The 12,623-nt window shown below is 38.6% G+C and overlaps 2 protein-coding genes across 2 annotated transcripts in view; both read right to left on the bottom strand.

Moving 5' to 3' along the window:
* LOC306891703 (NLR family CARD domain-containing protein 3-like) overlaps nucleotides 1-1,081 on the bottom strand; it is a 24,727-nt gene extending 23,646 nt beyond the window's left edge. The window contains exon 1 of the mRNA XM_079452177.1: nucleotides 970-1,081. Coding sequence (XP_079308303.1) covers nucleotides 970-1,051 — 82 coding nt within the window. The 5' untranslated portion in view covers nucleotides 1,052-1,081. The remainder of the gene's footprint in view (nucleotides 1-969) is intronic.
* Nucleotides 1,020-12,623, bottom strand: LOC306891718 (NLR family CARD domain-containing protein 3-like). The gene is made up of 10 exons (XM_079452206.1): nucleotides 12,528-12,623; nucleotides 12,186-12,253; nucleotides 11,752-11,862; nucleotides 11,522-11,573; nucleotides 10,969-11,173; nucleotides 8,944-10,711; nucleotides 8,454-8,627; nucleotides 5,065-5,238; nucleotides 4,464-4,637; nucleotides 1,020-1,181 (listed from the first exon to the last, which is right to left on the bottom strand). The coding sequence occupies exons 2-10, from the start codon at nucleotides 12,209-12,211 to the stop codon at nucleotides 1,172-1,174; spliced, it is 2,694 nt and encodes an 897-aa protein (XP_079308332.1). The 5' UTR covers nucleotides 12,212-12,253; nucleotides 12,528-12,623; the 3' UTR covers nucleotides 1,020-1,171.

The raw sequence follows: 12,623 nt of genomic DNA, 5'->3' as shown, positions 1-12,623 counted from the left end.
GACATCCAGAAGAAACGCTATCTGCGTCGAGCTTGCAGCATTCTCAAGGACTCCTCTCACCCCGCTCATAGACTGTTTACTCTCCTGCCTTCCGGTAGGCGCTTCCGGGGCCTCTGGACAAGAACCAGCAGACTAAGAAACAGCTTTTTTCCGAGAGCTGTTTCATTATTGAACTCTGCCCCCCACTGATTCCACTACATCTCTTACCTTTAACTCCAATGCTGCTATAACATCGTTTACATTGCACTACAGGGCTGCCATTCATGACTGAACTGTACACACCAGTACTTGTTATCTGCTCTAATGGACTGTTTACACACGCACAGCATCATTTGCACTCTATACTGCTCACTTGCACATCTGAAATATTTAACTGAATGCTCATTTGCACTAATGGACCACTTTCATAACTGCACTAACTTATCTATTGCACTGTAACTTCAATAACTGCTTTAACTCATCCACTGCATTGTTACATCAACAACTGCATTGGCTCACTTATTGCATTGCAACTTTAACAGCTAATGTCAATAATCTATGCACACTTAAGTCACTTGCACTATTGCTTAGTCTAAATTATTATCTGTTCATATCCACCTGTACATTAAGGTTCATGGTGTTAATGTTCATAGTATATAGTCATCTGTATATATTGTTCATAGTACATACCTACTGTCATATTTTCATAGAACATACCTACTGTAAATATGTTCTTAATCCATGCCCACTGTATAATATTTTCTCAATATTGTATTCTGCATTTATTCTAACTGTATATCCTGCACTTGCTAATTGCACTTCTGGTTAGACCTAAACTACATTTCGTTACACTGTACTTGTATATGTGTAATGACAATAAAGTTGAATCTAATCTAATCCAACATGAACGTCAGCAAATTCGAGGCGCATTACGATCAGAAGCAGCACATCCACATTTCCCGAATTTAAGTTGATTAAACATGGACTTACCTGCAAGTGATTCACAGGCATCATCTCGCAGTTTCTTCTTTCTTTTCTCTGATCCTGACTCCTGCTTTCTTTTCGGGGCCATTTCCAAATAAATAGCCCAGACTACCGTCTGTCTGGGGGGGTGGGGGTGTCTGGGCCAGATTAACACTTCACTGTACCCTGGGCAACAATATTCAAGGGCCCCATCATCACAACCCCAGGATCACCATAATCTGGCAAAATACAGAATAAATTACAGTAATACAGTCAATATACTCAATATTTCAATAACTAACTTCCGTCAAGTGCATTTGATGTACAGATGTGCAAATGCTCATAGAACTACAAATGCACTCTTGTCAAGACCACTCAGTCATGACGTTATGAAAACAAAACACATCGGCATCAGTATTATCTGGCAAAATTGATCCACTACATAGTCACAAAAAATAAATAAGCAACGACTTTCAAAGCATCCAATATTTATTTAACAACACCTACTCCTAACACAAATGCATAGAATTGATAGAGCCATCACAGAGGAAGTTCACAGACAAGACATTTACATTTATTCATTTGGCAGACGCTTTTATCCAAAGCGACTTACAAGTAGTTTTTTTACAGTGACACATTACTGCAGAGCAATCAGGGGTAAGGTGCCTTGCTCAAGGGCACTTCAGTCATGACCTGCTGACACTGGGATTTGAACCAACAACCTTCTGATCACAAGCCCAACGCTCTAACCCCCAGTTTTGGTCCTCAGCTCATTTTAAACTTGTTTTAAAACAGAAAACAACATTTCACATCACAGTTCAAGAAGACAGGCAAGGGTTAAACATTTTAGTGCAATTTAAACATCTGGAAATCTGTCAATTTATCTAAATTAGACAAGACAAAAATAAATGCTAAATATTCTGGCAAAATACACAATTTGAATCCTAAATGAGAAAGAGCATATTTAAACTTTAAATGCTTGATTTCATTTGGCAAACACATCTCACACGAGCATTTTTCTGGACTTTGAATGTGAAACAGCGGCTGCTGTTCAATAGGTGCTAATACAAAAAACAACACACAACAATAAACGCGATGTTAATTAAGTAAAACTGGCGATTGAATCTACTGAATAAATGTGATACTCACAGTATTTTCTTCTTTAATAAAAATGGCGATTCTTCTCACTGTGAAATGTCTTTTGCTGTAACAGTTTCACTTTCACACGTTACACATGTGGTGCTCGCTGCAGAGCAAATGGGGGAGGAGGAGCTACAGATCCAGAGAGGAGGAGCTACAGTTCACATCCAGAGAGGAGGAGCTATAGTTCACATCCAGAGAGGAGGAGCTACAGTTCACATCCAGAGAGGAGGAGCTACAGTTCACATCCAGAAAGAAGGAGCTACAGTTCACATCCAGAAAGAAGGAGCTACAGTTCACATCCAGAGAGGAGGAGCTACAGTTCACATCCAGAAAGAAGGAGCTACAGTTCACATCCAGAGAGGAGGAGCTACAGTTCACATCCAGAGAGGAGGAGCTAGATGAAAGCTTCATCTCTGTTGATATCGAAGCGCCGCACATTTTCGTTCCTGAAAGCTCTACGTCAGATCTTACTTAAGCAATCCTTGATACACATTAGATTGCCTGACCTGTGAATTTATCTCAATCGTTTAAACGTGGAAACTGCGTTGTCCTTGCGTGTGTGATATAAAAATAAACAAAATGAACCTATTAGCTTGTCTCATCCCGTTTCATCATTTTAAATGTACACAGGGTAGATGGGAATCTAATGTATAAGGAATATCATTTTGGATGGATTCATAACTAATTGATTAAGAAGACAATCACATGTGGATCGAGTCCAGTAGTCTGAAACCAGCCACATCACACTAAAGAAAAACAAGAAGTGTGCACTAAGACTCATTGCAGGAATATTTATTAGACAGGGATTGTTACTTCATTTACAATTTATTAGTCACATACATCACTGCCCTCAAATGTTACTGTATTTATTACCTTTCATAGCAAACTTCAGTTGAGATCTGGATAGAAACTTTCATTTAATTATTCTATTTCATTTATCTCATTCGTTACATTATTCATTTATCACATGTATTCATACATTTCTTTTATGGTTCACTTTTATTCATATTATTTGTTTCATTTCGTCCTTATTTTCAATATTGTTTTACCTCGTTAGGAATTGTATTGACTTGATATGAGTCTCCAATGGTCTCCATCTCAAGGTTCATAATAACATCAGGAGACAGTATTTTGATACTGTTATCTGGCATGGTTAACAACACCTATTGAATATGTTTCTAGTCTGACTAAGTTTGATAATCCTAGACTGAGCATTACAGCACAATGATTAATGATTCAATTAATTATTTTTCAGTTTATTTAAAGTCACTTCTTCTCCTGCCTGCTGTTCTTCCCTTCAGCTCTTTATCTCCCTGGTAGCTATGTTTAGGTATCGACTCACAACGGAGTTGATATTCCTGCATTTAATAAGTTCCTGAAGGAGAGAGATCTAGTGAAACCAGACTCTAATTTATAAGATCGGCAAGTCATATTCCGCAGTTGGATCTATCACGTAACCGTGGGCCTCGGCCCCGACCACGTGGGCGAACATGGCCGGCGTAGCAGCGTGAACGCGCGCCGACTGAGGTGCTGACCACGTCTTCACCACGTGCTCGTGGACATCTGGGAAGAACGGCAAACTCCTTTTCGACGTGGCCTGGCGGCGACTCGCCTGAAAGTACCAGGAGTCGAGCTTACTCTTCGCCGGCATCTCAGGTGGATCCCAGGTGATGTCGAGCTCGCTTACGGCCTTCTCGAGAACCCTGACGAACTCCTCGTGGAGGTCCGGGGTGCTCTCCGGATCGGGACGATCTCACTCCGATCCTGCCCAGTCCTTGTCCGAAGCTGATATGGACATGGAATCATTGTCCTCCTCGACGCCGAAGGAAACGGTGTTCGCGATGGAAGGCGGAGGACGGGGGCCCGGCGGTGAGCCTCGACCCTATGAGTCCACGAGCGATGTTCCTGCGAGTCCTCAAAACACGCACCGGCAGATCCGCACAGTGCGCGCAATCAGACTCGCAGAGTGCATCCTCCGCATGAGCGAGGCCCAGGCAGGCAATGCAGTGCTCGTGAGTATCCTGCGGGCCAATGGGGCCCGCGCAAAGATGACAGAATGAAGCCATCGGATGAGGTGAAGAAGTATCCAGTTGCGTCTTCAACGATAGCAGCGTGAAAAAGAAGATTCTGAGGTATTGTCGTCACATGCACCGTATTTATACTGTCTAGATCCATCAGTATTTGCATACTGTTGCATGTCTTGTGACAATTGGCCAGTTTTTTACTGGCGTTGTCCTATAAGACTTAAGGAAAAGTGGAAAAGAGGAGGAGTTTCATATGCGGTTCTCCGCAATGTCGAAGTGACCGCTCTCGAAAGGGAACTCCATTTACATAATACATACACATGTTTAACTTTATTGCTTTAAGAATTTTCTTACTTTAATGTCTTCAGTTTACAGTTTGTATTCTTCAATCCATCAGAGAGCAGCTTCACTCCTGAATCCTTCAGATTATTGTGACTCAGGTTCAGTTCTGTCAGACTTGAGGAGTTTGATGTGAGAACTGATGCCAGTGATGAACAACTTTTCTCTGCCAGATTACAGACACTCAGACTGAAAGAGAAATAACAAGATAACAGTGAGTCACAATGTTAGTAAGACACTTATAAACAAAACAAGTGGATCTCATTTCAATGAAAGCTTGAAAAATTCTATAAGTGACAGTGAACTTCAGTAAAACATGATGTGTGTGTGTCCAGAAACACAAGAACAGTATGTCATATTAACTTAATGTAAATGTAGAGAAACCTTCTGTATAATATAATTACATTTATTAATTGGGAACTGATTTTTATCCAGAGAGATTTACACATAAGTTTAATACAAGAACAATGAGTTTATCCAAGAGAAAACATAATACAAGTAAAGTGACTACATCAAATTTACACAAGAACAAGAGTGAAACAGCAAAAATAATCGACAGTCACTTGAATTAAACAAAATCGTTTATAACTAAATGATAATTTGATCAGTAACTCACAGTAGTGTCTGTAGTTGACAGTGTGGATCCTTCAGTAGATCAGAGAGCAGCTTCACTCCTGAATCTTCTGGATTTTTATAGTTCAGATCCAGTTGTGTCAGATGTGAGGGGTTTGATCTCAGAGCTGAAGTCAGAGCAACACAACCTTCAGATCCAATACTGCAACCAGACAGACTGAAGAGAGAAGAAAATAATGACAATAACATTTAGACAATAATTAATAATAAAGTTATTCAATATTATTATGTCCCTTTTTACAAGATACAAGTAATAAATTAAATGATTGTAAATCGATGTCATTTTACAATAATATCATGAATAGTTTAATATATTGAATAGGGCTGTGTATTGGTAAGGGCCTCACGATACGATACATATCACGATAGATGGGTCCCGATACAATATATCACAATACATTCGATACGATACAAACGTTCGATATATTGCAATAATTTATTTTAAATAAATTAAGAGTGAGCTAAAAATACATGTTGGTGTGTACAATCTATGGTATTCTGGTATGTTCATCACATTATCATGATAACTCTGCAGACACAAAAGATTCCATTCGATTTTTTTAACAAAGCTATTTATAAGAGGTATTTGTCATCTTGCTTGCACAGTGTTACTGAACAGCAAACATATACGGAAATGTTTAAAGTGCATATTTAGTCAGTAAACACTTAATTGCAAATGCCACAAAAAAACATATTTTTTTCAGTATGTTGTTAATAAAAAACAAAGAACATTAAAATTCATTCATAAAACTGAAATTGTCAGTATGCCTCTATTTTATGTCCCACTCCACCAGTGCAGTTTTCAGTAACTCCGCAATGTTTATGCTCAGCACCGCCGCTAGACTTTTTGGTGCCCTAAGCATAATTCCATTATGATGCCCCCTACGCCAGTATTTAATATTTTGTCAAAGACGGTTTGTGTCGTTTTTTTAATTAAAATCTGCTACTAGTTCACTTTACTAGTTCACTTTAAATGTAGTAATTTATTAGTATGGGTCTAAATAGGCTAATATATCTTTCCATTTAATCTAAATTTGTAAAATAATCCCTTCAATGGCGTTTACAGAAAGCCAATAAGGAACAATAACACGTATCTAACTAGACTATATTAATTTACATGAAGAAAGAACTACAAACTACAAAGTCAGAGGAAACATTACAGTATTTCATTTTATTTAACAGTAAAAAATATAAACAAAGTAAAACAAAGCTGCACAAGCGTGGAACAGATCGTGCAGGGCCGTAAATGGTCGCAACACAAAATTATCATTTGCGCGTGAGCGGTTTCTACTGCCGCTCTATCTTAGAAGAGACCAGCTGTCTCTTGTGTATTGGACAAATCTAAGGGGTCATAGTGAAAAACACATGAGTCAATCAGTCTTATGGCAGTGTCAAGAGAGAGAGAGTTACCTTATTAAAAGTTTTGGTTGGACAATAAAACAAAAGGTAATAAATATGGGAATCAGTGCTCTTGAGATAAGCCCTACAGTGGCATATCCTGTTGTTCCTCCTTGGTTGATGGCAGAGGTTCCAGTAGACTTGGGCTTATTAGAGGAAAAGAAGGATGTTGAAGTGGATCATTACAGGGTCCAGAGTTACATTGCGAGCAAATATAAAGAAGCAGTCATTTTATATACTGATGCATCTAAGCAGACTGATAAGAAAATGGGAGTTGCTTATGTTATCCCTCAATTAAACATTGAATCTGGAAAGAGAATCAATGATGATTTAGCTGTATATACAGCAGAAATTATAGGAATATGGATGGCCCTATTGTGGATAGAGAGCAATAGACCCAAGCAAGCTGTGATTGCGTCAGACTCTAGCTCAGCTTTAATAAGCCTTAAACGTTGTCACTCTGAGTCTAGACAGGACATAGTATATGAGGTAATGCAATTAGCCAACAATCTGCTTAAGTCTGGTATTAGTATTACATTTATATGGGTACCAGCTCATATAGGTGTAGGAGGTAATGAATTAGCAGATAAATGTGCAAAGAAAGCAGCAGGGAAGTCTGATATAGAGTTGAATATTAAATACAGTAAAGCTGAAGTCAAAAGTATAATCAAAGCTAAAATAAATGAAAAATGGCAATTTGTATGGGATAACGAACAGTCTGGAAGACACCTGCATAGTATTCAAGGAAAGGTGGGGAGGAGTAGGAATACATGCAGAAGCAAGCAAGAAGAAGATGTGGTGTCCAGAATGAGGCTAGGACATACAGGATTAAACAGAACATTAGTTACCATGAAAAAGCATGTTGATGGAATGTGTGAATATTGTAATAGTCAAGAGACCATAGAGCATGTAACTATGTTTTGTCCTGAGTACCATCAAGCCAGACAAAGATTTATTTCACAACTTGGGGAAATCCAGATGATCCAGAATTAAATTTGAATGATATACTGCAAAGAGAATCAGGTGAAATTTGTTTTTCCTTTTTGTTTTCTTTTTTGAAGGTAACTGGGTTATTTAAAAGAATTTAGGAAAGTGTAGGGTGACCATTTGATCCACACTCCAGTCCAGATGGTGGCGGTAATACACCAAAAAGCTGGTTGCCAACCGCCATATAAAAAGAAGAAGAAGAAGAAGAAGAAGAGCGGTTTCTACAACGTCGTTGTGCGCATGCGCAAACGGATCGTGCAGGTGGAACGGATCGTGTACTGACAAGGTCCATGCAATGCAAGTCAGGTCCACTCGCTCTGCCGAGCTAAGAGATTCTTTTACCCTTGTTTTTACCTCTTCGTAAATTCTGGGTACTTCTGCGTCCGTTATTTGCCCGCGAGTCGGAATCACATAGTGTTCACCATATGCCCGAAGCCGGGGTTTTCAACCACACTGTCGCAAATCCTTACAAATAAAATATACCACCGACTCTGTTATTTTCTTTGCACGAGCTAAGCTATACGGAAGCTTGTTGGTGATCTTATATGAATGAATCTACTTAACGCCATTTGCTTTCTCGCACCCGCTTACTTTTGAAACATTAGCCGTATGACAGCGAATCACAGCGACATCAACAGGAACGGAAAAAATGGTTATGCGATGAAACATCATTTTAAATCCGTTCAAAACATGACTTATTTAAGGTGTTGAAACTATAGGTTGGACTATCGATACACTATCGTGAAAAAAATTATCGCAATAGTTAGCTGTATCGATAATTTTGCACAGCCCTAATATTGAAGTTAGTTTTTAAAATGATCTCAGTTTGGTGATAATTCTGTATGAATCTGAATCAACAGAGAGTCATTGACTGACAGTCACTGTTGAGTCACTTACATATAAAGATGATTCTGATAAACTTATGAAGACCTTCATTTACATAATATATACACATGTTTAACTTTATTGCTTTAAGGATTTTCTTACTTTAATGTCTTCAGTTTACAGTTTGTATTCTTCAGTCCATCAGAGAGCAGCTTCACTCCTGAATCCTTCAGTTTATTGTCACTCAGGTTCAGTTCTGTCAGACTTGAGGAGTTTAATCTGAGAACTGACGCCAGTGATGAACAACTTTTCTCTGTCAGATTACAGCGACTCAGACTGAAAGAGAAATAACAAGATAACAGTGAAGATATAAACACGTCAAGAGATAATGTTTGAACAATGAGAATCATCTGCACAAGAGCTGAAGCAACATCTGCACCTGATAGAGAATCACTGCAAGAACTGAACCCTGACAGACGATTATAAATAAAAAACAAATGAATGAAAATCAGAAAAAAGCCACAAGAGAGCAGCTCTCACTCTATAGATGCAGTGAACAATTCCATCATGTTTTATTGTGTCTCTGTAGGACATTAACTACAGTAATGTGGACTGTTAGATGTTCAGGTGAAACTGCAGGTAAATGACTCACTCAGCTGTTCTGGATGCTTTGATCACTGGCAGAAGCCTCAGAAGACCTTCATCTGATGGATCATATTTCCTCAGATTAAACTCATCCAGCTTCTCTTCTGAGTTCAGTAACACAAACACCAGAGCCGACCACTGAGCAGGAGAGAGACGGACTCCAGTAAGACTAAACTCATCTCCTCTGTTCACATATGTTTGTACTTCCTGCACTAGAGAATGATCATTGAGTTCATTCAGACAGTGAAACAGATTGATGGATTTCTCTGGAGAGAGATTCTCTCTGATCTTCATCTTAATGTACTCGACTATTTCCTGTTTACTGTCAGATCTTCTTCCTGTCTGTGTCATCAGATCTCGTAAGATTGTCTGACTGGACTCCAGTGAGAGACCCAAAAGAAATCTGAGGTAAAGATCCAGGTGTCCGTTCTCACTCTGTAAGGCCTTGTCCACTTCACTCTTCAGTAAATCACTCATGTTTGATCTCAATCCGCTGAAGTTTTCTGATGTTTGCTGAAGAAATGACAGAAACTTGAATAAAGCAGCGAGAAACTCCTGAACGCTCAGATGCACAAAGCTGAACACCTTCCCCAGGTTCAGTCCAAACTCCTCTCTGAAGATCTGAGTACAAACTCCTGAGTACACTGACGCTTCTCTGACATCAATGTCACACTCTCTCAGATCCTCCTCATAGAAGATCAGGTTCCCTTTCTCCAGCTGTTGAAAAGCCAGTTTTCCCAGAGACTCAAGACTCTTTCTAGCCTGCTGAAGATCTACCTCACATTTCCCATCATACTTCTGACTCTTCAGTTTGATCTGAAACATCAGGAAGTGTGTGAACATGTGAGTGAGAGTCTTGGGGATCTGTGCTGGACTCTCTGCTTCACTCAACATTCTCTGGAGAACAGTGGCTGAAATCCAGCAGAAGACTGGGATGTGACACATGATGTACAGACTTCTGGATGATTTCATGTGTGTGATGATTCTGTTGGCCAGACTCTCATCATTGATTCTCTTCCTGAAATACTCGTCCTTCTGAGGGTCATTGAATCCTCGTACATCTGTGATCAGATCAACACACTCAGGAGGAATCTGATTGGCTGCTGCTGGTCGAGAGGTGATCCAGATCAGAGCAGAAGGAAGCAGATTCCCCTTGATGAGGTTTGTCAGCAGCACATCCACTGACGCTGATTCTCTGACATCAAACAAACTCGGATTCTTTGAGAAATCTAGAGGAAGACGACACTCATCCGGACCATCAAAGATAAACACAACTTTATAATCATCAAAGTCTGTCGATCTCAGTTCTGTTGTATCTGTGAAGAACTGATGAAGAAGATCCATCAGACTGATATTTGTCTGTTTGATCAGATTCAGTTCTCTGAAAGGAAGTGGAAATATGAAGTGAAGATCTTGATTTGTTTTTTCTTCAGCCCAATCCAGAATGAACTTCTGCACAGAGACTGTTTTTCCAATTCCAGCGACTCCTTTAGTCAGCACACTTCTGATGGGTTTGTTTAGTTCAGGTGAGACTTTAAAGATGTCATTACATTTGATTTGTGTTTCTTGTGTCTCTGATCTTCTGGATGCCGTCTCAATCTGTCTCACCTCATGTTCATTATTGATGTCTTCACTCCCTCCCTCTGTGATGTACAGCTCTGTGTAGATCTCATTCACAAGTGTTGAGCTTCCTTGACTTGAGATTCCTTCATTCATTCTCTGGAATTTCTCTTTTAGTCTGGATTTGTGTTTCTTCATGTATAAAGGGGCGAGTTCTGATAAACAGAGGGAATATAAATAAAAATAAATGTATACGATTAGGAAAATCCTTAATTCTGCAGTATAAACCTAAGAGTGTTTTAAGATTTTGATGATCATGACATTAGTTGAACACAAAAAGCTTCATGGTTCTATTCTGTTGATTTATTAACTGTAAATGTATTTTTACTAATAATCATCAGTAAATACAGACACTGTGTCTGTTCGTCTGAAGGTAAAGTGATGTCATAGTCACATGACTGAGAGCTCTTACTGGTCTGTAGTTTATTAGCGAGGTCTGTCTGCTTCATCGTCCTCAGGACGTTCAGTGTGATCTTCAGAAACATCTCTCTGACTCTGATCTGATCTTCATCATCCTCCTCTTCTCTCTCAGAGCATGATGGGTAATCTGGACTCAGTAGACTCTTGAAGATCTTCAGCTCTTTCTTCATCAGAGAGATGAGTTTGTGCTCAAGCTCCTGAAAACATTGTTCAAACACACATGATTTTGTTTTCTTATGAGGGCAGAAAAAGGTTTTAATGCTCATTTGAGTGAACACAGTTTTTTTCTAAATAGCTTGAACCTCATTTCATGAAACCTGTAACACATTTAAACACTATAAACACACATCAAAACTACACAAACAAAATCATATTTTCTTTAATTCATATTCAATTCACACACACACACACACACACACACACACACACACACACACACACACACACACACACACACACACACACACACACAGACATACAGACACACACACACACACACACGCACACACGCACACAGACACACACTCACAGACACACAAACTCACCTGGAAAACAGAATCCATGTGCTTCCCTTTGATTGAGACATTTGTTGTGTTTCTGTAATGTAACAATAAATGAAATATGTGTTTCATACAGTGAACACATGGATTAATGTGTGTATCTGTCAGTAAAGTGTTCAGTGAATATCTGCAGTAACATCAACAGCACAGACTCAGATCAGAGAATAAAGACTGATGAAGTGATTTACTCGTCTAAACCATCAGACTGTTCTCACCTCACATCTGGATCATCACAGTCTCCTGAACTGAACCGAAGTGGATGATCCATTGATGCTTCACTCTTCATGGACACACAGCTGGGTTTAGGAGATTCTCCAGCAGTCAAACTACAACAACATTACAACACTTTACTTCATGTTCAGTTTTATGCATTATTCAATAAAGCACTTGTATTAATGAGATATTTCACCCAATAATAATACTTTATTTAAATTATAAAAACATATTTTAATATTATTCATAAAAATATAATTAGTAAATGTCTCTACATTTTAAATATTATAAAAACACAAATAATAAATGAAACTAAACTGAAACTATTTAAACTAAAGTAAGTTATTAAACACAAACTCTTTCATCTGTCAGATCAAAACACATCTAACTATAGACAATAACACATTTAAGTTTATTAAAATCTTTCATTTCTCACCTTTTGGTCTCTTTGGAGAGATTCATGATGAACACACAGTGTCAGAATATAAAGAGTTAATCTCAAACCTGTAAATAAAATACTGATGTGTTATGTGTCATCTCAGAAATACACACTTCTTTCCCATCAGTCCGTCCACAACATTGAGCTTTACATTTGCTCTTTACAGTGAAACTAAGTTTTCAAAACGTCACTTTTAATGTTTTGAGTTTATAAACACACTTCCTGATTCCAGAAACAACACAATATTCAAGACAGTTCTTCAACCAATAAACTTAATGTGATGTTCAGATCAAGACGATATAAAATCTACTGAATAAACATGAGGCTGTTTATACTTACTGTGTTTTTAGCTTCTTTATGATTTATTTTCTTGAACGAGGCTTTGCTGTAAAATGGCTCAGGCACGACAGGCTTGTTCAACAGTCAGATGATATC

Source organism: Barbatula barbatula, assembly GCF_947034865.1.
Source record: "Barbatula barbatula genome assembly, chromosome: 3".
Lineage (NCBI taxonomy): Eukaryota > Metazoa > Chordata > Actinopteri > Cypriniformes > Nemacheilidae > Barbatula > Barbatula barbatula.
The sequence above is the reverse complement of the archived record's forward strand: the minus strand, read 5'-3'. Positions and strand labels throughout refer to the sequence as shown.

What these genes read in the sequence shown, in the direction of transcription:
- LOC306891718 (XM_079452206.1), bottom strand. Translation starts at nt 12,211, where the DNA reads ATGAATCTCTCCAAAGAGACCAAAAG. An exon ending in CTCTCCAAAGAGACCAAAAG is followed by an intron (nt 11,863 to 12,185) that starts GTGAGAAATGAA and finishes ATGTTGTTGTAG; the next exon opens with TTTGACTGCTGGAGAATCTC. An exon ending in AAAGCATCCAGAACAGCTGA is followed by an intron (nt 8,628 to 8,943) that starts GTGAGTCATTTA and finishes TTTCTCTTTCAG; the next exon opens with TCTGAGTCGCTGTAATCTGA.